Source organism: Equus asinus, chromosome 16 (genome assembly GCF_041296235.1).
Source record: "Equus asinus isolate D_3611 breed Donkey chromosome 16, EquAss-T2T_v2, whole genome shotgun sequence".
In the NCBI taxonomy this organism is placed as follows: domain Eukaryota; kingdom Metazoa; phylum Chordata; class Mammalia; order Perissodactyla; family Equidae; genus Equus; species Equus asinus.
The window spans coordinates 72,874-96,755 of NC_091805.1; the positions used below are offsets into that span (position 1 = coordinate 72,874).

At 43.5% G+C, this 23,882-nt stretch overlaps 1 protein-coding gene across 1 annotated transcript in view; it reads right to left on the reverse strand.

The window, feature by feature from the left end:
* The window catches only part of C16H1orf87 (chromosome 16 C1orf87 homolog), a 74,059-nt gene extending 52,816 nt beyond the window's left edge, over nt 1-21,243 (reverse strand). Inside the window, 2 exon segments of the mRNA XM_044749144.2 lie at nt 3,442-3,676; nt 20,029-21,243. Coding sequence (XP_044605079.2) covers nt 3,442-3,676; nt 20,029-20,495 — 702 coding nt within the window. The 5' untranslated portion in view covers nt 20,496-21,243.
* Between the last annotated feature and the right edge of the window lie 2,639 nt (nt 21,244-23,882).

The window sequence follows — 23,882 nt, forward strand, 5'->3', positions numbered from 1 at the left end:
AGTGCTGGGGTGATTTGTCACACAGCAGTATCATTACAATAGCTGACCAATACAGAGAGGGAAGCAGAGAAAAGGAAAGCCAGCTCGAAGATAATTAAAATCTCCCTGCTGAGGTATAATGGTGGTCTGAATAATATTACGGCAGAGCAAACAGAAGTAAGAGGTCATTTTTGAAGGACATAGAAGAGGTAGAATTCAAAGGTCTCAGTGGTGAGTTGTATATCACAGTTGGGGAGAGAGAGGAGGAAAGCACGGTGGCACAGCTGGGAGAGTTGTGGGACCGTTCTGCGAGGCACAGAGCACAGGAGGAGGAGCAGGAGCAAAGATTCTGCCTCCAATAGGTTGGATCTGAGCTGCCAATGCACAGCCCAGTCAAAATGTCCTTGACATCTGCCTTCATCTATAAATGAGGGTAGCATCACGTGCCCTACCTACCTCATGGGGGGTCGTGGAGAGCAAGCAAGATAAAACACACAAAAGGGCTTTGAAAAGAGCATACTACCAATCAACTGTGGTGGTTATTAGAATTAAGGCACTGACACTTTCATTTTCATGCTGCCAGATGTAAAAAGCACACTGTAATTTTGTTTTTGAAACTGTGCTGCTGAGTTTGTTGCTAGTCGCACATTCTTCTCCATTTTCTGAGAGAAGACAGAGCTGATGCTTCTGAGGAACAACATAAACAACAGACATATTTTTCAAAGACATGCAAGGAGCAGAATTTGGAGACAAGGGACTCTAGGCAGGCGGCACCTGTGAGGCTCTGGACTGTCATGTAAGCTTTCTGGGCCTCTCAGTCTTCATGCGTGAAATGAAGGTTTGTATTTGTTGATTTCTAAGGTAATTTATTGTTCTCACATACATGAAACGATGGGTTCTCTCGACATTTTCAGCTTTACCTACCTCCTGCAACAATACTCTTCCAACCTGATCTGTAGTTTAGCAAAGCGCCTCCCACTCTCCCCTCCTCAGTCTTCATCAGCAGCTTCTCTTTTGCAGCAAGATCAGCTGGTCCAAATTGCCTGTTAGGTCCCACCAGGAAAGCTTATTTCCGTCCATGTGTGAGGGGTGAGAATCTCGAAGGAGTTCGGGTTGCCGCTCTTGCTGCGGCAGGATTCCATTTACCGCTTAGTCAAGGCGGTAATGAGAGTCTCGGTACCAGGCAACCGTAGCTGCCATCTGGCAGGCCAGCACCATACATTCGGCAGACAGAACCAATTAGTCAGGCCCCACACCTTCCACGAGGCCCTGCTGTGTTGGTGGCTGGGTGTCAGCCCTGCTGAGCTTCCCACAAGAAAGCTCATTGAGTTCTGGGAGGGAGGCACAAGTCATCTCCCTCTGGCACCACAGAGCTAGCAAAGAATTCAGCTCATGGAGGTCCAAGAACAGCTTACCAGTGAACATTCTGCCCACTACATCAGCTGATGGAGAATCTACGCCAGGAACGGGCAGCTTGATGTGGTCAGGGGAATGTCAAGGAACAAATTTCCGTTTATAGGAGAAAAACTAGAAAAGACTTAAATGCCATCAATAAGGGATTAGTTAAATGAGTCATGTTATATCCGTATAAGGAAAGAATATAGTTTGGTGACTAAGGACCTAGAACCTGGGCTTCAATTGTGGTTCTGCCACTTCTCAGCTTTATGACCTAGGCAAGGACTTAATGTCTTTGCTTTTTATTCTTCCCTCTATGAACTGAAGATAGTAACAGTTCCTACTTCGCTGGGTGCTTGGGAGGAATCAGTTAGCTAACATGTGTACAGAACTTAGAGTAGTGCCTGGCACATAGTAATGCCATCACGTGTCAGTTCTGAGTGTGACTCACAGCCATTAAAGATGAGCTTAGGACGAACTTTCTGAAGCCCTGGGAGAATTCTTGATGTGAAGTGAATTGAGTAGGATAACAAAGAGAATATACATAATGACTCTCATTCTATATCTATGCATGGAGGAAAGAAGAGAAAAAAATATACCACTATTTTTCCTTGGTTGAGTTTTATTTTCTTTGTATTTATAGTCTCTTCCATTTCCCAAAATTTTTACATGAATATGTAAGATTTTACAATTAAAAAGATCAACACAAATTTTAAGAAGAAAACCTGGGTAAACACCTTGTCTTGCACACCTATGAGTCACTTTAACTTTTCTGAGCCTCAGTTTTATTGTCTACTCCATAGTGATAGAAATAATGCTGGCGCCTACCTCACAGGGTTAGTCCAAAGGAGCGAATGACAACATTTACCCGGAAGCCATCAGTGAATAATAAAGCGTTTTACACCTATTGTTATTACCAAGATGTTATTACCAAGATCATCCTTGGGGAGTAACAACAAAAAATAAGTTAATGCCAGAGTCAAAATTGGGTCAAAACTCAGAAGTCTTTAGGAGTTCATAATAGATTATTTCATGCTTGCAGATGCACTAAGTCCTGTTCCAACCAGGCCCTAAATTCAAGCTCTCGTTACGGAAAAGCTGAAAGAACACACATTAACTGGGGATCAGGAAAGGCTGTGCCACAGACACTTGGGGAAGTCACTTTTATTCTGGACCCTTGTGTTCAAATGAAACCTGCAGAATGGCCTGAAGTCTGTTAACCACCCAAATTAGGATCTTTGCAGAGTTCTTACAAGCAAAGACCACAATCCATAGGCTTTTATTTTCTCATAGAAGTAAAGACTAGGTAGTATCTGAGTGATTTTGAAATGGCTACTAAAATTGTAAACTAAAAATAATTATGCTGGTGTTTACTGCAGAATCTAATTCAGTATTCCTCTAAAATATCTGTCTGTCACTTAATGCTTGGCAGCGCTGCAAAATTCCTATGCTATGTATCTGTTTAACTGCAATTTCAGCAAATTCTGGAAATGGCACTTTGTTATCAAAGAATCATTAGTTTTGTCTTGATTTGGATCCAGTTTTCAATTGCTGCTATTCTTGCTTTTTAATTAAAAATTACTAATCATTTAGATTCATCATAATCAAGTTAGCTTGTTGTGGGTTGTTTGGTCGTTTCTTGACAGAGCGCAGTGATACATATTTCTGTCAAGGTAATTTCGGCCTGATAATTTTTTGATATCTAGATATGGCAGCATTGTACTTTGAAAATAAATGATCTCCTCCTGTAATGTTAAAGCAGACAGACCCTCCACGTCCCACATACCCCATGTTTGCACGTACGGCAACACATCACTGTGTGACTGTGACTAAGTGAGCCACAGACAGAGCAGGTCGACCAACTCAATCGGTGGTCAGCAAAGACGCAACATACAAGAGACCTCAAAGTTTATTTTCAGATTGAAAAATAATTGATTCTAATTCTATCTTATGCATAATACATTAATTACCAACAGCACGAGTGTGTGTTGGTGTGAATCTGTGTTTCCAACCTAACTGAATTTTCCTAGTCAATTCCCAAGAAAAATTCAGGTATTTGTCACTCACTTTGCCATCCAGAAATCTGCCACTGAGTGCTCCTGTCAAGAGTTTCTGGTTGTTCTATGGTTTCTGGTTCTTCTCCGAGTGCTTGCTCTCTTCCACATCAGCTGGGTTGTGATCGGCCTGATGATCAGTGGGATTAGTAGAAGCTGAGGGGTCTCTGCTCACCTGCCCTGCATCATGAGTCACGGACTTCTGGAGCGCTGTTTGAGTTGCTGCCTTCAAGTTCTCATACTCCTCGCTGTGAAGACAGAGTTTCACACGTTGTTACTCCCAGTGCCGACTCTGCATGCAATATGCTGGCCTAAGAAACAGAAGGTATTTGTCTGGCAGTGTGCACAGCAGTAACTCTGCGTGATGGATGGAGACACAAACATTGATTATTTACCTACCGGTCGTTTACTGTAGAGAGACCATGTTATCATCTTCTCAGGCTTTATCATCCCAACCCTCTTCCTCATCCTCATATAGGTCATCTATTTGTCTGCTCCAAACCTTCAGTGTAAGCAACAGCAGAGTCAGAAGTCGACCCAGAAGCTTATCGCACGCCTTACTTACAAGTCTAACAGCTACTCCAGTGTTTGCAACCAGAAAAGGGAGAAAGTCAACACGGTCGGCCAGCTCCAGCTCTGCCCTCGTCTCCTCAACTGCCCCCTGCAGGCTTTCTGTCCTCTCAGTAGTCCCTCATTTAAGTTTAATATTAAACAGGGAAAAGAAAATGAGAAAAAACTGTGGGAATGATTCAAAGAAATGCAAACAATAAACAAAACTTTAAAAATTATTCAACCTTATTTAATAAGTGAAGACTTACAAGTCAAAACAATTACAAGGTACCATTTTAAATGTGGAAAACTTTATTGAAAATAGGAAACAAATGCTAATGGCCACATAAAAGGATATAATTAATATCGTGGGTGGCCTGACGAAACATATTGAGTCAGGAAGTTGAAACACTTTAAGCTAGCAAATCAATTTTTAAGAATGTCTATTATGGGGAAAAGTGCAGAAAATGAAAAATTAAAAACTCTAAATATTTAATAATAAGTGGATATGTTGAATATTTCATTTTATGTTCATAAGATAGAATGTATAGAGCCATTAAAATAGTTAGGAATAATTTTAATGACACAAGAAAATTTCCAGTTATGCAAATAAGTGAGAACATAATCGCATGCATGTAATATATGTGTTTGCATGTGAGAGTCACGGTGTATCTAGAAGGAAACATACAGAAATGAACAGTAAGCACCTCTGGGGAGTAGAACTCAGGATACTATATTATATTATATCATGTTATATTTTGTAAAACTGTTATTCAAAAATATTTATATGAGAAAATATTATTTTATAATTAGGGAAAAAAATTCAAAATAACTATGCTTGGTGCCTGGAAGGCATTCTATAAATTCTAGCTGTTACTATTGATACAGTAGAAAGGATTAATTTTAAAGCACGTCATATTATCTGAGAATAAATCAATTGCTCTAATAATTATTGATTTGAAGAAGGCCAAATCATAGGCTAAGATTTGAATGTATATATACTTTTTACAGTAAGCCTCTTGGTTGTGGTAGCATGAGAAGGAAGGAAGGCCTAGGAAAGAACTCTGAGGAACGCCTACGTTTACAGAGGAAAGAAGAGCCCTGAAAAGATATTTGGAAGAAATTCTCAGTAAGGCAGAAGGGAAATCAGGATTGTGGGGTTTTGGCAGCAAAGTGAAGAGGATATTTCCAGAGAGAGGGCGTAGTCAATGGCATTAGGTCCTCCTGAGAAAGGTAAGCTCTTAAAAGCACCCGCTGAGTTAAGCCATGAGGATGTCATCAGGAATCTGGACGAGGGGAGCTTCAGTAAGGTAATAGAGGCGGATGCCAGACTGAAGGGGGTTGAGGAAAGAGAGGGGGCAAGAAGATGAAGGCAAGTATGAAGACCTTTGTGAAGAAGTTTGGCTACAAGAGGTGAGAGAGATGGGGTGGTGGCTGGAGTGAGAGGTGGGCTGTGCTGTCATCACGTGGAAAGAGAGTCTGAGCTTTAACACACTTAAATGCCAACGGAGAGGAACTACTGAACCAGAGAAGAGGAGAGGGTGTCGCTGACAACACGAGACGAACCCGGACGAAGTGAGACAGGATGCCGTTGAGAGGGCAGAGGCAGAGACGAAGCCTCAGGGTAGTGTAGCAGGGAGACGGGTGAGGATGTAGGCAAATTTATCTGTACATTTGGTGACAGGATATTGATCAACTCGCTGACAGCTTGGATTTTCTCTGATGTTACAGGGTACGGTTACCTGTTGGTTCTCAAGGGGCAAGTGATGGGGAAGAAAGTCTGAATTAAGGGCAGATGGTTTGAAATAGCTGCCACGAAGAGTGGAAGAGAGCTAACCAGAGAAAGAAGGAAGGCTGGCTGAGCGTAACTGACTGGCCAGTGAAGGCTGGAGACCACGATTTTGTGGCATCAGTCTGAGAGGGTGCCTGCTCTCCTCTACGATTGCCCAGTGGCCCTTGTGGAGATGCAGAGAAGCAGGCAGTGGGGCTCATCCAGGGTTGGGGCTTTGCCAGACAGGTGCAGCCAAATGACAATAGAGCAAGATGGGAATATTAGAAGAAGAATGTCTATTTAACAAGTAGTTCCTGCAATGAGAGAAGACATACAACACAGGCTCCTTGACCTCAAGAAATTTCATTCCATTTGGCTGTCCAAAAGTAACATAAATAATAAAGTTAAAAACTGGTACATACTTGCTTCTAGAAGTCAGACAGCTAGCTTTTGGATAGTGGTTACCTTCTAGGGGAGGCCCAGAAGGGAATGCCAAGGGGCTTCGGGGATGTCCGTACTATTTTGTTTTTTGATCTTGGTGTTTTTTGCATGGGTATATCATGTTTGTGAAAACTCAGAGAGAGTATACTTAAGACGTGCACTTTTATGTGTGTATATAGATAGATAGATTTCTATAAAGTTTTCATAGAAATTGGTGTAAAATTTACATAAATTATATGAAACATACCTAATTAGCATATAAATAAACGTCAAATGAATATTGAAAAGAATAGAGCTATTTGAAGTTCATAAGAAAGAGAAATAACTATAGTCTGCAATGGTTGCAAAAATAATGGTACTACCGAGCTTTTAACTACATGACAGTCACATTATAGCCATTTACATACAGTGGTTTATTTAATATTCAGATTAACCCTATAGGGAGATGCTCAAATTATTCTTATTTTAGGATGAAAGAATTAAGGCTCAGAGAGTGCATGTGTTTTGTCCAATTCTACACAGCTTTTCAGTTGTGGAGCCAGAATTTAAACCCAAGTCTACCTGCTTGCACCTGTGTTCCTTGTGCCAGGAGTCAGGAAAGGATCCGTGGAAGCTGGGATTGTGAGAGGAATGGAAAGTCAAGGAGCAGTCAACCCAAGCAGGAGGTGTGGGATTTGAAGGGAAAATGGACAGAGAGTCAACTCCTCTGGATGAAGGCAAGGAGACGCACCCTCCTTGCTTTCAGCACCTTCAAGACACTTTTGTGGGCAGTCTCAGGGCAGAATCACCCAAGAAATATGAACTGTATCTGCCCGTCCGCTAAAACAGCCACAGTAGATATAAAACCAAAAAGAACCTGTTAAATCTGTTCAAAGTAAAAGCTGCTTTTTTAAAAAGACGTACATAGCACTTTAAAATTATCATGGAAATGACTGCCCACCTGAGAAATGGTGTGTGTCTGTTACCAGCACAGACAATTCATCTACACAGGTAGGCGGTTATGCTGTCCACAGGCTCGTGGTTCTTTCCTCCATCCTGTGTGCTATCTACCTGCAGTACTGAAAACAGAAAGCTGTCATTTCCAAAGAAGGAAAAAAATGCCATCAACATCACGTTGGAAGCAAGACACAGCAAGCTTCCCGGCACATGCGCCTGCCCTCGGCCGCTGCTCGCAGGGGCGCTGTGACGAGTCTAGTGTCATCCAGGAGCCACCGGATTAGGAAGGCTCCTGTGTTGCTGGCTGACGAATAGACGAGGACAAAACTGTCCAGTGTTCCCTCTCTCGCACTGGGCTCTTCCTGCAGACCAGCCCTTCAGTACAACCCTTCACGAGAGCACAGAGTCTCAGGGTCGGAAAGGAACATTGTGAGGGCATCTAGTAGCATACTAGGCCCAGAGCAAAGTAGCGCTCCCCCACTGGCCCCACCTCCACTTAACTCCAGCTCCCCAGACCTCACACTTGATTTGGATTCCACCCCTGCCTGGAACATCAACTCTCAGATGGAGACCCAGGATACTTAGCAAAAAGGTCACCAGATGCCATCTTAAAGGTCTGCCAGCCTTGGCAGTGGCTCGATGCCACCAATTTCCAACTGTGCACCACCTAACAGGCCCCGAACACTCTGGGGAAGACAGCCCAGAGTGTGCCAGTGCAGTGAACGGGGATCTAATTTCAGTAAATGGAAGCGTGCTCTTGTTTGGAAGTAATAACAGATGATCAACACAACCAGTCTTTTCTTTTTAAAAAAGACAACAACAAAATAAAAAATAAAATGAGGAGGAGAGCACAGCTGAAAATCTCACCAAAACCCATGGGGAGCTGAGATGAAGCCTGTGCTAATGTGACATGTATTACTGTGCTGAAGTGTGAGGGTTTTCTTCTTTTCCTTTTATGCCATGGAGTCATATAAACCAATAACACCATGAGTTATTATAATAAAAATGTAGTCTTCAGAAAGATGTTAAAAGTACCTTAACTCCCAGACCTATGTTCGAATCATTTCTTTGTCATTGAGATTATACAAGCTAATGTTCTAAATGCTTATGTGTCAGCTACCCCATATAAATCCTTTCATGTTATCCTAATAATCCTGAAAAGTAGGCATTATTATCACCATTGTTCAGATGATGAAACGGATGCTCAGAGAGGCTGAGCAAATCGCCCAAGGTCACTTTGTTAGTAAGTGGAGGTCCAGGACTCACACCGGGTCTGTATGGCTCACAGCATATGCTCCTTCCTCTACATTACTCCTCAGTTTTACCCCATAATATACAAACTGTCTATCTTAAACAACAGAATTTTGACTCTCTTTTTAAATGTTAATAAAAAATACCATATGTAAAGGCATCTAGTCCATCTTCTCACCTAGACATGAAGTCCTTCTGCAGAACACCTATGTGGCCACCATTCAGCTTTGGTTTGTAAACTTCCCAGGGACAAGGAATCATTGCATTCCCAAAGTTGATCCCAAGGTATCCCATTTCTTCCTTTATAACATTGAGCCACATTTTGACATCAATGAAAATAATCAGTTTATTTTTCATAACGTTTACACTACACTATGTCACAGAATAAAAATAATTTCTCAAATTAGGGACATTTGTCTACAAAATTAGCAATTCCATCAGCAATTGTTCTTTGGCAGGACGTACTTTTAACATATGGGAATGATATCCCAACAGACCTGCTCTTCTGCAACCTGCTTCTCTTAGACGCAGCTCTGCAGCAGTAGATGCATTCACACCATGGATGTTTTCTTCTATCTGACGTGTCTCTGAGCTCTGCATCACCACCTTCCTAGCTGAGGTCTTAGTGGGCACCTCTACTCATGTCTTCAGACTGTGTTGTCTCCAATTCATAAAAATAATGTGAGGGCCAGCCCCACAGCCTAGTGGTTCAGTTTGGTGTGCTCTGCTTCAGAGGCCCAGGTTCAGTTCCTGGGCACAGACCTACACCACTTGTCAAGGGCCATGCTGTGGCAGTGACCCACACACAAAATAGAGGAAGATTGGCTCAGATGTTAACTCAGGGCGAATCTTCATCAGCGAAAAAACAAAAAGTGTGATAACTGAAAAGACAGAGTATGTAAAAAGAGATATGGGACCATAGAGGAATTTCACACCAAATCTGCTTAAGGTGGGTGGAAATGGCTCCATGAAGGAATTGAAATACAAAGTGGAGTTGAAAGAGAAAATAAGAGGTGGAAAAATATTCCGGAACGATGAAGGGCTTCTTCTTGAAGAACATGACAGTGATTTCTAAACTTTGATACTCAGACCACCTAAGGGGGGTCGTAATCATGCAGGGTCTGGATCATAAAACAGATACTGGGATCACTCTGATCTCATTTAACTAGAATTTCTGAAAACAGGACAAGAAAATTTGTATTCTTAGCAAACATTTCAGGCGATTCCCATGTACACTAAAGTTTGAGAAACAATAACATAGCAAATGAAAAAGGAAGTTTTTTTCCCATAATTGTGCAGAATTCACCCATAATTTCAGGCAGCAGTATAGTGGTTAAGGACATGGACCACCTGTTCCTCAGGCCTGATTTTGAACCCTAGCCCCCAACACAACTTGCTGTTTGACTTTGGTAAGTTACTTCACATCTCTGACTTTCATTTCTCATCCATGAGATTAGAAAAATAATACTTATCAAGATAGGTGTATAAAATATTTAGCACTGAGCCTGGTTGTCAGTCAGCCCTTGACAGACGTAATTCTGTGTCAGTCACAAGGTAAAGCGCTGTCTCCCTCATCATGCAAGGACAGCCTGGATGCTCTTTGCTTTTGACCCCAAACCTGTCTTTATTGATAGGCAAAACTAAAGCTCAAAAGATCAAAGTTTTGTAGCACACAGGAACTGAAAAAAATCTATTTAAATAGGTAAAAAGAGAGATGGTTAACATAACCCATCCCACAACATTGTTATTTACTAAAAACAGTAAATGTAAGTTCTAGAAATCACCCACTTTGAAAAACAAAGTAGATTAATTAGTATTAAAAATCTGCTGTGATAAAGCACAATTGTTTGGAATCACTTTCCTTAATTTTACAGAAAGAAACAAAACATTTTTGCATCACAATGTCCTCAGGCAGGTCACACCCAGGAGCTCTGGGTGTGATTTCCAATCTCTGCACCAGCCTTCACAGGCTGAGTTCAAGGCCCTTTGCGCTTGCACTCTCTCCTGCGTTGCTTTCACAAGTGGAAGCAAAATGATTGTGCAACTGCCTGGCCCTTCACCAGTTATCTCAGTGCTTTAAGGCACAGTTTCTAAGCCAGGTCTCCTTTCCACACTGAGAGAAGGCAGCTCAAACAGTCCTCTTCTCTCTGTGCCCCCCAGGGTACATCCACATGATCTATGGGAGTGGGGGAGCAATAATTATTGCTATGCTATTTTGTTTAATTACGTTGAGTTAAATCGAGAGTATATACAATAAAGAGATCATGGATTTTAAAAGTGTACTATCAAAAGGAGGGAGGGATGAACAGACGAAGCACAGAAGATTTTTAGGGCTGTGAAACCACCCTGTATGACACTATAATGATTGACACATGTCATTATACATTTGTCCAAACTCATAGAACACACACCATCAAGAGTGAAGCCTAATGTGAACTATGGACTCTGGGTGATAATGCCATGTCCCCGTAGGGTCATCAGTTGTAACAGACTCACCACTCTAGTAGGGATGTTGATAACGGGGGAGGCTGTGCATGTGGCGACAGGAGGTATATGTGAAATATCTGTGCCTTCCTCTCAACTTTGCTGTGAACCTAAAACTGCTCTAAAAAAAAGTCCTAAAAAAAATGTGCTATACAAACACAAATCTGTGCTTTCTCAAAATTGTAAGTCGTTAAACTAAATGTGGCAAGGCATTATATTATCTCTTTATAGAAATTTTTCATATATATATATATATATATATATATATACATATACATATATACACACAGGAACTTATGTTTTGTTTTGCTTTTAAACCAAACTAGGATTATACAGTTTCATAATCTTTTAAAAATTTTCCAGTCGACAATATAATGTGGATATCTCTACACATCAATACTTATGTCTCTGCAAGAACATTTTAATATCTAAACAGTATTTCATCATATAAATATGAGAACTTATTTAACTATATTATATTTAACTATATTATAATAATGTATTACATTACTTTATTTATATAATTATATAATTAATTTATATTTTATTATAATTTATTATATTATTTATTATCATTATATATACTTAACTACATTACAGTACTATATTGTTGGACATTTATTGTTCCCAAATTTTTACTAATTTAAATATTGCTGTTCTGCTGGGCGTGTTTCTTTGCTCCTAGCTCCTTGCCTCCACCTCCATCCCAGGAAGCTGACCTGTGTGCACTGGTCAGCTGGTCAGCTCTCATGTCCTCTTATTCCAGCTGGCTCTGGCCAACGAGTAGCCCTGCCAGTTGATGACTCTCTGCCTGCAAGGTTATCTAAGCTATTTGTGTCTCTTGCCCAAAGATCACTACTTCTCTCAAGGCAGCCTGAGCTACCGAAGGCTCCCTCCTCGGTGACATTCCCCACCTCTCACCTCTGCAGACTGAGGGCTGGTGACCCTCGCAGCTGCAGCCCGTGATTCCTGCACTATAACTCACAGGTCTCCTGTTCCTGTACCAAATCCTCCTCGAGGTATCCTAATCAGAGTTATGTAATCTGGTTCCTATTGACCCCAGACTTTTATATTCTTGTATAAATTTTTGAAACCAAACCATTATATCCACCCATAATTATTTCCACAGACTTGATCCATAGATGGAGATTTTATGCCACAGCACGTGCCCTTCTTTTTCTTTTTTTCTTACAGGGGAAGATTCGCCCTAAGCTAACATCTGTTGCCAACCTTCCTCTGTTTTTTCTTCCTTTCACCCTGGCAAAGCCCCAGTACATAGTTGTATGTAGCTGTAAGTTCTTCTGGTTCTTCTGTGTGAGCCACGGTCACAGCACAGCTACTGACAGACGAGTGGTGTGGTTCCGTGCCCAGGAACCGAACCCGGGCTGCTGAAGCGGAGCATGCTGGACTGTAACCACTAGGCCATCAGGGCTGGCTCAGCACATGCACTTTTAGGGCTTTTGATAAGTATACTTAAAATCATTGCATATGAATTCTCTTTTTTTCTAAATCCTCCTCACCCCTGTTATTTCCATTATAAAACATTTCCAATTTGGTAGAAAAGACTCTCTTATTGCTGTTTAAATTGCTTTCATTACCACTGAGGTTGAACTCCCCATCCCCACATAGCCAGTGTTCATTTCTATTTCTTCTCTCATGAATTGCCTGTCTAGATCTTTTGTCAATTTTTGAAACTGGGCTGCTCATCTTTTTACTATTGATTTATAAGAGCTCTTTATACATTAAGAGGATTAATTTTTTCCCTGTCGTATAAGTTGTAAATAGTGTTTTGTTTTCTGCCTTTTACTTTTTATTATATTTTTTGAAAGACAGAATTGTGAGTGGTAAAGTAAAAACATTTACCTCCTGGTCTCAATATTTAGGACCAGCGGGCACCCATTTTTAGAGCATCAGTCTGGAGCTCGCTCACATGATGCCACGCTCTCTTCCTTAAAGCTTCATGCCACATCTTGTGCTACAGGCATGTGTGCAGAACAGTGTTTCATGGTTCTTTATACTCCTCACAGTGCCTGTCATCATCATATCAATAAACCCACTGTCCAAGATTAATAAAGGAACAACCTAATGCAGTAGAAAGGGCGTGATGCTAGCACATTACTTCATCACTTTGAACCTGTGAAAATGGAGATAATAGTAGTTTTCCAGCATCATTCTGTTTTAAGGAGAGGTTGAGTTCATGGATATTAAGATATTATGTAGATTATATAGCAAGAAAAGCAATAAACAAGATAAAGTATTATGATTAGTTATTTTTTAAAAAAATGGATAAGTAGGGCAGTTGAATTTTTAAATCATGGTTTATCTGTGTTTAAAATAGGGACTATCACTGGTCATTGCTATCGCCTCCTGCCCAGATCACCATTATGACTCCCTAACAGTCTCTCTCTTTTCACTCATGTCTTTCCAAGTCTATCCTCCACACAGTGGCCAGAATCATCTTTCAGAAAGCATAAATTTGATTATACCCCTGCTGCTCTCAATTTTCCAGCAGCTTCCATTCTACGTAGAACAAACCCAAAGTTGCTACCATGGCCAACACAGCCTGAAATTGGAGCCTGCTGGCCTCTCTGACCCCATTTCTCCCCTTTGTTCACGCAGCTTCACCAATGCCAACTTCCTCGCTCCTCCTTCAACACACCAAAAGGCTTTACATCGGCTGTTCCCTCCGCCCAGAGTGCTTTCCTCAGATGTTCACACAGTTTACTCTCTGTGGAGGCACAAGGATGGCACACTTGTGGTCGCTTGGTGTAGGCTGGACCTCATGGACAGGAAGCAACAGCTACACAGCTGCCCTCATCTCTGGGCACTGTGTTCCCAGAACGGGATGCTGTCCCACTTTTTATGAAACAAGCATGAGGTTGTACAAAAAGTTCTGCTTGGGCTCCAGGTGGTCGGCTTAGGTGCCTTCTGTTTGTAGCAGTTGCTGGGAAAGTCAGAAGCCCAGTATCTGGAGAACTTGGGCCCACTGGAAGGTGCGTCTCTTCTTCTGGGGCAGGAGAGGGAGGAAGAAACTACTAGCTTTACAGACAGTTGAAATCTGGTGACCAGGTCCCCAGGGACGGAGTCTGAGCCAGTCTTGGCCGGCTCACTGCTAGCTAACCATGCACAGTTCTGGCTACTTGTCTCCAAGCAGTCTTAGCCCAAACATCACGTGCTCAGAGAGGCCTTCTGGGGACACCCCTTGTGACTCGATGTAACCTTATCACCCTCCTCTCTGTTTGATCCTTGCACTATCCTCACTTGAACGTCCTCGTTTATCTGTTTGTCGTGTGTCTCCCATCACCAGAATGTTAGGTGCACTGGTGTAACCCCGAGGCTTGGCACTCAGTAGGCGCTCAATTACTGTTTGTGGAAAGGATTTTGATGGAATTTCAGATTTGTGTTAATTTCTAAAACTGTTGATATTAACAGTTTAAAAAAGTTCAAGACAAGTCAACAAGAATGTATTAATATGAAAGGCTTTGAGGAATTAATAAATGACAGAATATGGGCTGCAGGAAAGTCACACGGGAAAATGTTAGAACTTTATATTTCTTGGCTATAAATGTCAATGTGCATTTTTACAAATATTTGCTACCCTTTCCCATAAAAACTTGCAGTCAGCGTCCCTTGAGCTTAAAAATGCTGTTCCACCAGTGATGTAACCATGGAAGAAGCGCTTTGGGTCAGTGATTCTCAGCATTGAAAGCAACTATAGAGGCCAACTTTGTTCACAAGAAGCACCTCTACTCATAGGAGTTTCTTGAAATGGACTCAATTCTTCTTCTATTTAATAGCTCAATCCCTGGATTCTATAAATGTTCCCCTAGGCCACATTTCACAGCTTGGATCTTCTTTATAGCCATACTTTTAGTGCCCAAACCTTTATTGTGCGAGGATCTCTCCTAAAATGTGGCACCCAGAGTGCAGCTCAGTGCTGCATAGGTGACATGTCCAGTTCTGAGGACAGTGGGCCTCCCATGTCTCTTTATCTGGACTCCCTGGGCTCATGTGGAGCTCAGACACAAGTGTAAGAGGAAACATTCCTTTTCATCTTGTACTTTAATCTCTATTACCACCACACACCGGCCACCAAATGTGGGGGTGTTTCTCTCCACCAAGCAATTCTCCAACACCACCTGGGTGTCCAACAATTCAATTCAGTTCTGACACTATCTACCTGGAGTTAGCACAACCCCACAGGTTAAGGGCTCAGTCCCATAAGACTGCCCCACTCCCTTCAGGTGTGAAAGTTCAGGTTATCTGTGCTTCTGGACCAGCTGGCTATAACTCAACGTTCCATGGCCCCTCATTGGGTTTGATTAATTTGCTAGAGCAGCTCACAGAATTCAGGAAAACAGTTTACTTAATAGGTTACTCATTTATTATAAAAGGATATAGCTCAGGAACAGCCAAATGGAAGAGATGTGTAGGCAAGCTATGTGGGAAGGGCACAGAGATTCCTTGCCCTCTCTGGGTGCACCATCCTCCCATCATACAGACATGTTCAGCAACCTGGAAGCTCTCTGAACCCTATACTTTTGAGATTTTTATGGAGGTTTCACATAGGCATTCTCATCACTAACTCAATCTCCAACCCATATTCCCTTCCCTGAGGATGGGGGTGGGGCTGAAAACTCTAAGCCTTTAATCATGGCTTGGTCTTTCTGGTGACCAGTGTCCAGCCTGAAGCCATCCAGGAGCCCACTGAGAGTGTCCTCCTTGAGACAAATGACATCCCATCACCCAGGAAATTCCAAGGACTTGGGAGCTCTGTGCCAGGAAAGGGCTCAGAGGCTCACATTAGAACAAAAGATGCTCCCAGTGCTCTTATCTCTCAGGAAACTGCAGGGGTGTCAGGAGCTCCACGCAGGTACTGGGAGCAGACAACAATATATATAGATATATTTTCAATCATTTTGTAACAAGTAAAACCTAAACATTTATTCCATATAGTCATTCATTTATAGTCCTATCTAAAGAAAGACTCTGCATATCCCTCTGCTGATTCCATCTTGTTGGTTTTAGCTCATTTTCCTGCCAAGGCTCCCCAATCTACTACCTAGATGTTCACTGAAGGGATTTGTCTGTCTTCCTTCAGTTATGGATTAAAACATGTTGACTGAGAACAGGGTTACACACAAATCCTCTCAACTCCACACCTCCAACACATGTTTACATCCACTGCTCAGTCACCACCACGTTGGTACATGACCCATCCTAATACCATTCAGTCCAGAATTCTCTGCCTCGTTTCAAGACTTCATGAGAAAAATGTGCCTAATGACTTATTGAAACCAACAAACAATATGTCTTCATCATTCCCTTCACTCGACTGCAGTTACCTCACTAATAGAGAAATGGGACCAGTTTGGCATTATTTGTTTTTAGTTAACATGTACCAACCCTTAGTGACCATCATTTCTGCTTTTTGTTTCATAACTAATATATTTAATTCTTTGGCCTTCAATTTTGCCAGAGATTGTTGACAAGCATCAAGTTCTGTGGTTTTATTACCCACTTTTTTCTCCCTTTAGAAAATGAGAATATTTGTCTCCTGTCACTTGTCATATCTTCTTCTCAATGAGCTATTGAGAATCCCTCAGGAGGGTTCCATAGGAACATCTGCACGGTTTTTCAGCAAAAGGCACCTTGAGACTTGGGTTTAAAGTAAATATTTTCTAGATCCTTACTTTCTCTGCATCAATGGTGCTCTAATTATTTTATTAGGCTTTCAACACGTGCAAGACTTCGTACTCAATGCTGAGGGTACAATGTTGCACCTAGAATTTACAGTGAAATGGGGAGACAGGAATGCATAGGAAGTCTTCGTACAGTGCGGCAATCCCTAAGGGTGCTGTGGGAACCCACGGGGGCACAGGCAGACCTGGGGCTGGTGGTGGCGGCACCTGGTTAATTTGCACTTTAGAAAGATGACGCTGCCCGTACGTGAGAATTGGATTTCTCAAACTGAAAGGTGGCATAGGAACCAGATAACGTGCAGATTCTGACTCAATATGCCTGGAGACGGGCCTGAAGTTCTGCATTTCCAACAAGCTCCAGGTGGTCCAGGACTACACTTTGAGGAGCAAGGCTTTAGAGAGTGGACTGGAGAACACAAGGCTAAGAGGTGGGGAGTGGGGTTGGGAGGCTGGTGCAGTGACAAGAAGGAAGGTGATGGCAGCACAAACTGGGGCACTAGCTTCCCTCTCTGAGTCTGCAAACAGATCTCTTTCCTGAAAAATACGCATATTCCATAGGTATTGAGTATTCTCCCTTCATCTGTCGATAACTGTATAGGCTGAGTTAGGGGAAGAGGAGGGAGCTTGACCCCAGTCTTGGTTCTTAATAACTGGCCTCCTTTAAGCCCACACAGGCCTCAGTTGTCTCATCTCATGTGTAAGATAGCAGGCTGGCTGTTATGGCTGAATTGTGTCCCCCTGAACTTAGCATGTTGAAGTCCTAACCCCCAGCACCTCAGAATGCGACGTTATTTGGAAATAGGGTGACTGCAGATATAATTAGTTAAGATGAGGTCATGCTGAGTAGGATGGACCCCTGATCTAATTGTCTGGTGTCCTTATAAAAAGGGGGATTTGCACACGGACACCCATGCAGGGACACTGCCATGCAAAGCTTAACTTTATGCTGCCACAAACAAGGAACTGCCAGAAGGAAGGAGGGAGAGCGGGAGAGAAAGACCCTTCGCGGGCACCTTCTGAGGAGGGAGCACAGGTCTCGATCTCCGACTTCCAGCCTCCAGAACTGTAAGGCAAGGAATTGCTATTGGTCCAATCGTCCAGTTTGCTGTTCTTTGAGACAGTGGCCCTAGCAAACTAACATACCGGTTTATCCCAAAGATCACTCTCCAGTCTGACACAGTATTCAATCTTCTCCGCACACCCCACAGGAAGTCCGAGCTGAATGTCGTTACACAGCAAGATTCCTCTTTTTCCAACCATTATCCATTAATTTGTGATTTTTATTTTTAATTCAGATCTTCCTTTTAGAGATTTCTTCCTTTTTTGGCTTTTACTTATATTTCTTATGCCTATTTACCAGTAAATGGGCTCAATGGATTCAATCCAAAGAAAATACCTTCTTGAGAACCCAGCTGACAGGCGTAGACAAGGAGCTGACTGAAACGCTCTGGGGCCAGATTGTCGGGCATGCATGGCAGGACAGTGCTGAGTCTGTGGCCACCTCAGTAGAAGAAGCCTTTGAGAATTATTTATGTTTGAACCATACAGGAGCATTTTGGCAAAGCATGGTAGTTGCCCTGTGTCATTCAAGCAACAGTAACCTCAAGCCCGTAGAAAACAGAAGCAACCTGCCATCATAAAACAGTTGTTTTTTCACAGTGTCATAGGAAAAACAAAGCTGTGTCTTTTATTTCATAATTCATGTGACTGATTTAATGTCATCTTTTATTTCCTGGATTCTGAGGTTTAAAGAGTAAAGAGGGGAAAAAGGCACCTCCTTACAAGACACAGGAAACTTTTCCCTCCTTAAAAGCACAGGATGCTTCCCCTACACACTTTTTTAGGAACTTTTAGACTCTGATTTCCCTGGCAAAAGGAAGGGGTTGGGATATAAGGGACTGAGCAACACGCTCAGAGAGGAGTGGAATTAGTCGGAGAGACACATCGTCTTCCTGGGAAGAGGAGAACTAGGCGGAGTTTCCGAACGGATCTTAGTGGCTTCTCATGACAGTGACCAGGGCCTGACATGGGATCTCGCAATAGTCGCTTATCACAGCATCTTAGCTCCTCATCTACAAAACACAGACAACCTACCTCCTGGCATAGAAGGTAAAAGGATCAGCAAGTATTCCATGGAAAGGGATTTGACTTTCCGACAACGTCCTGTATTCGTGGAAAGATGCACTCTAACAGCAGCAGAGCTATTTGAGAAGCACGTTGAGTGTCCTACCAGGCACGGGAAAGGTGTTTTGCCTACTGCTTTTCCTTTGATCCTCACAACAACCCCGTTAGATGCATGTCTTTTATGCCCACTTGATAGATGTGGAATCTGAGGCCAGAGATGTTAATAAACTTTCTCAGTGTCAAAAGACCAGGAAGGCACAGAGCCAGGATTCAAACTCACATCTCTCAGCCATGTAGCGATCCCAAATGAGTGACCCAGGGTCTGCAAAGCCCAGCTCCTGTGTGGCAGCCAACGTCACTGGCTGGTTGTAGCACTCACTTTGGAACCTCCTGGGGCCGACACTACTGATGGCCAGGAGGTAAAAGTGATTTGCCCATAGAAGGCTGTGCTCCAGAACCTGGTCCTGATGGCCTCACCTTCAGAGATCCTGATTTGATAGGTCTTGGGTTAGACCGCAAATCTTTCCTTTTAAGGACCCTCCAGGTGGCATCCACTGCTTTCTGCCCTCATGTCCAGTGTGGCCTGATCTCCTTTGTTTGTCTGTCTACCTGGGCTGTGTGTTTCTGAAATAGAGGAAAGCACCTAGGAAATCATTTTAAGAGGGAAAGGCAAATATCGACTCGTTGCTAGTTACAGGATGTCTACTAGATGAAAAGCAGCTCTAGTACCTTCTTTTTCTTTCGTGAACCACCTCAACTCTGGAAGGGAGAGCCAGTCGCACCCTTCTGTGACACACATTAGTGAATTTTAGAGATATACGAATGTCCTCCCCTGAATGTGACTGATGAGCTTGGAAGGAAGAAAGATCTGCAGTCCCGCTCTGAGAAGCCTCTGACTGGAGGAGCACTGGATACGAACAAAGTAGGTAAGAATCTTAGCTATGATCAGTCACCAGTCCTACTCCTTTAATTCACAACAAATTGTCTAACAACCTTCCTTCCTCCCTCTCCAAAAGTTCTGACACGTGGTAGATTACAAACCCGATGAGGAGAAGCAGCAACACTCCACTAAGGCTTATAAACGTCGCAATGCTTACTTTTCCCGTCTATTTGGGAAATCAGCCCAAGTTATTAAAGAGAGAATGGGGAACTGTAAAGATGAAAAATATCAGGAAAACAGTGCATATGGAAGTTATCAAGACCCTTTTACTTCTACTGTTACATCTTAATGACTTAATTTTCCACGGATGACATTTTCAAAATGTAAATTTCTAGATTAAAAAAACCCCAAAACTTCATTATCATCCAAGCAAAATAGATATTTTTCAAATAGCGAAGTTACGTCTTTGGCTTCTCCGCAAGGTATCGAAAGTGTTTACTTCCGATGATTTTCACCACCACCTCAGGCATTGAGTCTGGCACACGGGGTGTCTTCCAAACTGAATACGCGATTCTCCTAAAAGCTTCTTCAAACCTTGAGGGGGACAAGAAGGAGGCCTCTCCTCTCAGTGGGCAGCTGCAGCATCCTTGCCAACAGCAACAACGACAATATGGCAAGACCAGGCACTTTCCTACAGTGCGGCTCCCTGAACAGCCACTGCAGCGGAGCGACGGCTCCATCGCCGCCTTCGTCTTACGTTGAGGGAGCAGGCATAACGTAGCTGAGCAAACTACTCCATTCCACACAACCAGAAACTTACTCCATTCCACACAACCAGAAACTGGCGGCTCTGGAGTCCCACCTAAGAAGTCTGCAAGCTGGTCTACTGAGCCACTTAGTGACTGGACTATCCTGACATCAGATGGCATTCTTGTGAGGTCAGAAAGGAAACTAGAACTTAGTAGGACATTTGAGGATGTTATATTCAGCTCTGATGCTCAGTTTCCCCTTTCATGAAAGCGGAATCATTCTGGTTCTGCTCTTGGGGACTTGGGGTGAATCCAATGAGATAATGCATCTGAAGGAGCGTTGCACTTAGGAAAGAGGAATTCTTGTTATCACTGATCTGTTTCTGCAACAGGCCAATGAGTCTAAACTTGAGATCCGGCGCTAGGTAAGCCCTGGGTGTTTAAACAGGTCTGATGCCAAGGGGAATTCAGAAGTTCTGTAAACCTGGCCCCAGGCTGACCACTCCTTTTCAGAGCCTCTCAGAGCTGGAAAGCCTTTTAGAAATCATTCTAATCCAAATGCTCCCTTTACAGATTGGGACACTGAGGCCCAGAGAGGGTGTGTTACTTGATGAAGGTCACATGGAACTTAAAGAATGGATAGCAGGCTGACACAGTGAGGAAATGGAAAGGTATTGAAGACAAAAGGAAGAGAATGAACAAAGGCAGAAAAGTGACCTGTTTCCAGTAAGGTCTGAGAGCTACCCCAGGATTCTTTCCAAGGCCCCAGCTCCACTCAGACCCCTGGGCAGATAGCCCCATCCAGCTGGACCTGCAACCTCTTTGAAAGCGTCTGGAAACTTCAAAGACCAGAATCTGTGACTGTGGGGTCCCCTCTCTGCCCTGCCCAGCAGCTGTGCACCAGCCCTTCCCAGAGGAGAACAAGGGGAGGTCTTACCACAGAGGAGGCGTTTCCCACCGGGCAGCTCAGGGCATGTCAGTGCTCTTTCCACGAACGACCACAGGCCTGCGGGACCCAAGGCAGGAGGGGATGGGAGCAGAGCAGTCGTGACAGTGATCGACTCCTGGTCACCAAGGACGCAGAGGGTGGTTGCTGGGCGGGACCAGGTTTCCTGGGAGGCGCCCTGGTGTGGCAGGCCGCCAGGGGGCTGAGTGTTTTCTGGAATCTGTGTTCTGGAGCTTCCTCAGAGATCTGGGAGCGTCTTTTCTGAGGTCGATCTTGCTTCCCTGTGTGGTCCTGCTTGCCCTGCCTTCTCCCCTAAGCATCATTCTCTTTATGAGATGCACGTGGTTGGGAATCATACACCTGTGTTTCAAATCCAGCCTCCCCCACTGGTTGGCTTTGGACAGATCCCTTCTTTACCCTGAGATTCAGTTTCTTCATCTGTAAAATGGGGAAAAATAATAGCATGGACTCGAAGGTAAGTTGGTGACAAAATTAAATAAGAATATTAAAAAAATAATAATTTTGAGAGCTATCCTTATGCAGATCCCTTATTTGAGCCAGATCACTATTACCTTATAAGTTAGCAATAACCAATAAAATAATTTTGTTTCTATTTTAAAGATTAAGAAAAACAAGGCTTGGGTGTTGAGAAATTACCCAAGACTCCACAGAGGCAACTGATAGAGCCAAGATGTGAATATACATATCCCAAATATCCAGGCACTATTTATTATGCTGAAAGATTTCAGCAGATGTGGGTAAAGGTACTTCAAATCGACTCCAAAATGGGGTTACTATTCCCAGCAGCAGCAGCAGCCCCAGTGTCCACACGCCTTGCCTCCTGGGGGAACCAGAGGGGCGGGAGATGGAGCGGCTGGGCTGGCAGGGAGGCTGCTCCTGGTAGCCAAGGACGCAGATGGCGGTTGCTGGGTGGGACCAGGGGCCTCCAGGTGGACTTGAGTCACCTCCTGGCACCTGCAGCCAGAGAGGGATGATGGCTCAACTCCCTCCAGGCTCCCTCTGTAGTTCTACAGTACAGAGTGCCCTGGGCTCAGGGGAGAGAGGGCAGCTCCCTTCTCACTGCTCCAGCCCAGCCTCCCAGATCAGTCTTCCCAAGGGACAGCTCTGTGAAGCCACCTCCTGCAGGCACGTGTCTCCCAGGGCCCCCAGCAGCCGTGGAGGTCGGGGTCCATAGCTTTCTCTGATCTCCAGCTTGTTCTCTCACCACTTCTCCCTGGCTTGCTATACTCTGTCCAACCCAGTCTACTCACTGGCCTGAACCCACCTTTCACTTCACTGCCTTTGTTCATTCTGTTCCTTTTGTCGCCGATACCTTTCCGTTTCTTCACTTGTGTCAGCCTGCCATCCATTCTTTAAGTTCCATGTTAAATGGTCAAGAGTATGTACCTTAGAATCAGATACCTTGGGTTTGAATCTTGGTTCTGCTAGTTCCATGTGGTCTTGGGCAAGTCACTTAACATCTTCGTGTCTTAGTTTTCACTTCTACGAAATGAGGACGACTTTCGTGAAGATTGAGTGAGTATGTAAGGAAGGCACTTAGAACAATTCTTGACACATAATGAGCAACATCATCATTATTATAATTATCTGTCAAGAAGCCAGACCAGATCCCCAGTGGTTTCTCTTTCCTCTGTATAATTTGTGGCTTCTTGCTTATGAATGTGTCTTTCTCTGACTGATAGTATGACTGATTGAGCCGGCTGCCATACCCTCCTGGGCCATGCTTGTGGTGGGCTGAATAACGGCCCCTGAAATGTCCACGTCCTAACCCTGGAACCTGGGAACATGGCCTTCTATAGCAAAAGGGACTTTGCAGGTGTGATTAAGGTAAGGATCTGGAGATGGAAGATCACCCCAGATTATCCAGGTAGGTCCTAAATGTGATCACAAGTGTCCCCAGGAGAGGGAGGCAGAGGGGGATTTGACTACAGAAGCAGAAGTAGGAGAGGTAACCGTGAGAGCAAGAGGTTAGAGTGACCTGAAGAAGGGGTCATGAGCCAAGGAGCGCAGGTGGCTCCAGAGCTAGAAGAGGCAAGGGGACAGATTCTTCTCAACAGCTTCCAGAGGGACCAGCCCTGCTAAGCAGACCCCCTGACCTTAGCCCAGAGAGTCTGATTTTGGGCATCTGGCCTCCAAAACTGTAAGGGGATAAATCTGTGTTGTTATAAACCACCAAGTTTCTGATAATTTATTAGAGCAGCCATAGTAAACTAATGCAATGCTACTGAAGGATTCACTTCTTCACAGAACTGATCACACTCGGGCGTCAGTGGGCCAAGCAGAGTTCTTATAAACGACACATGTCCAGATTGGAGGAAAAGAGGTCTTCTATCTGTCGAGGTTACTAAACTGTGAGGATAAGGTGTTGAGGCTGTTGGCAGATATCTATATCCACACATACTGCCTTGTTTCAGCAGAAGGGGAGGAAGCCAGGGGAGAGCAGAAAGGGGATGAGATCAAAGAGCCTGGATCCAGCTATGCCCGAAGCTTAGGTTCTAGAATTTGCAAACACAGCAGTGATAAATTTCTCTTTTGCTTAAGATATTCAGACATGGGCTTTATTAATCATTACCAAGTATTCCTGACTAGTACAGAGACTC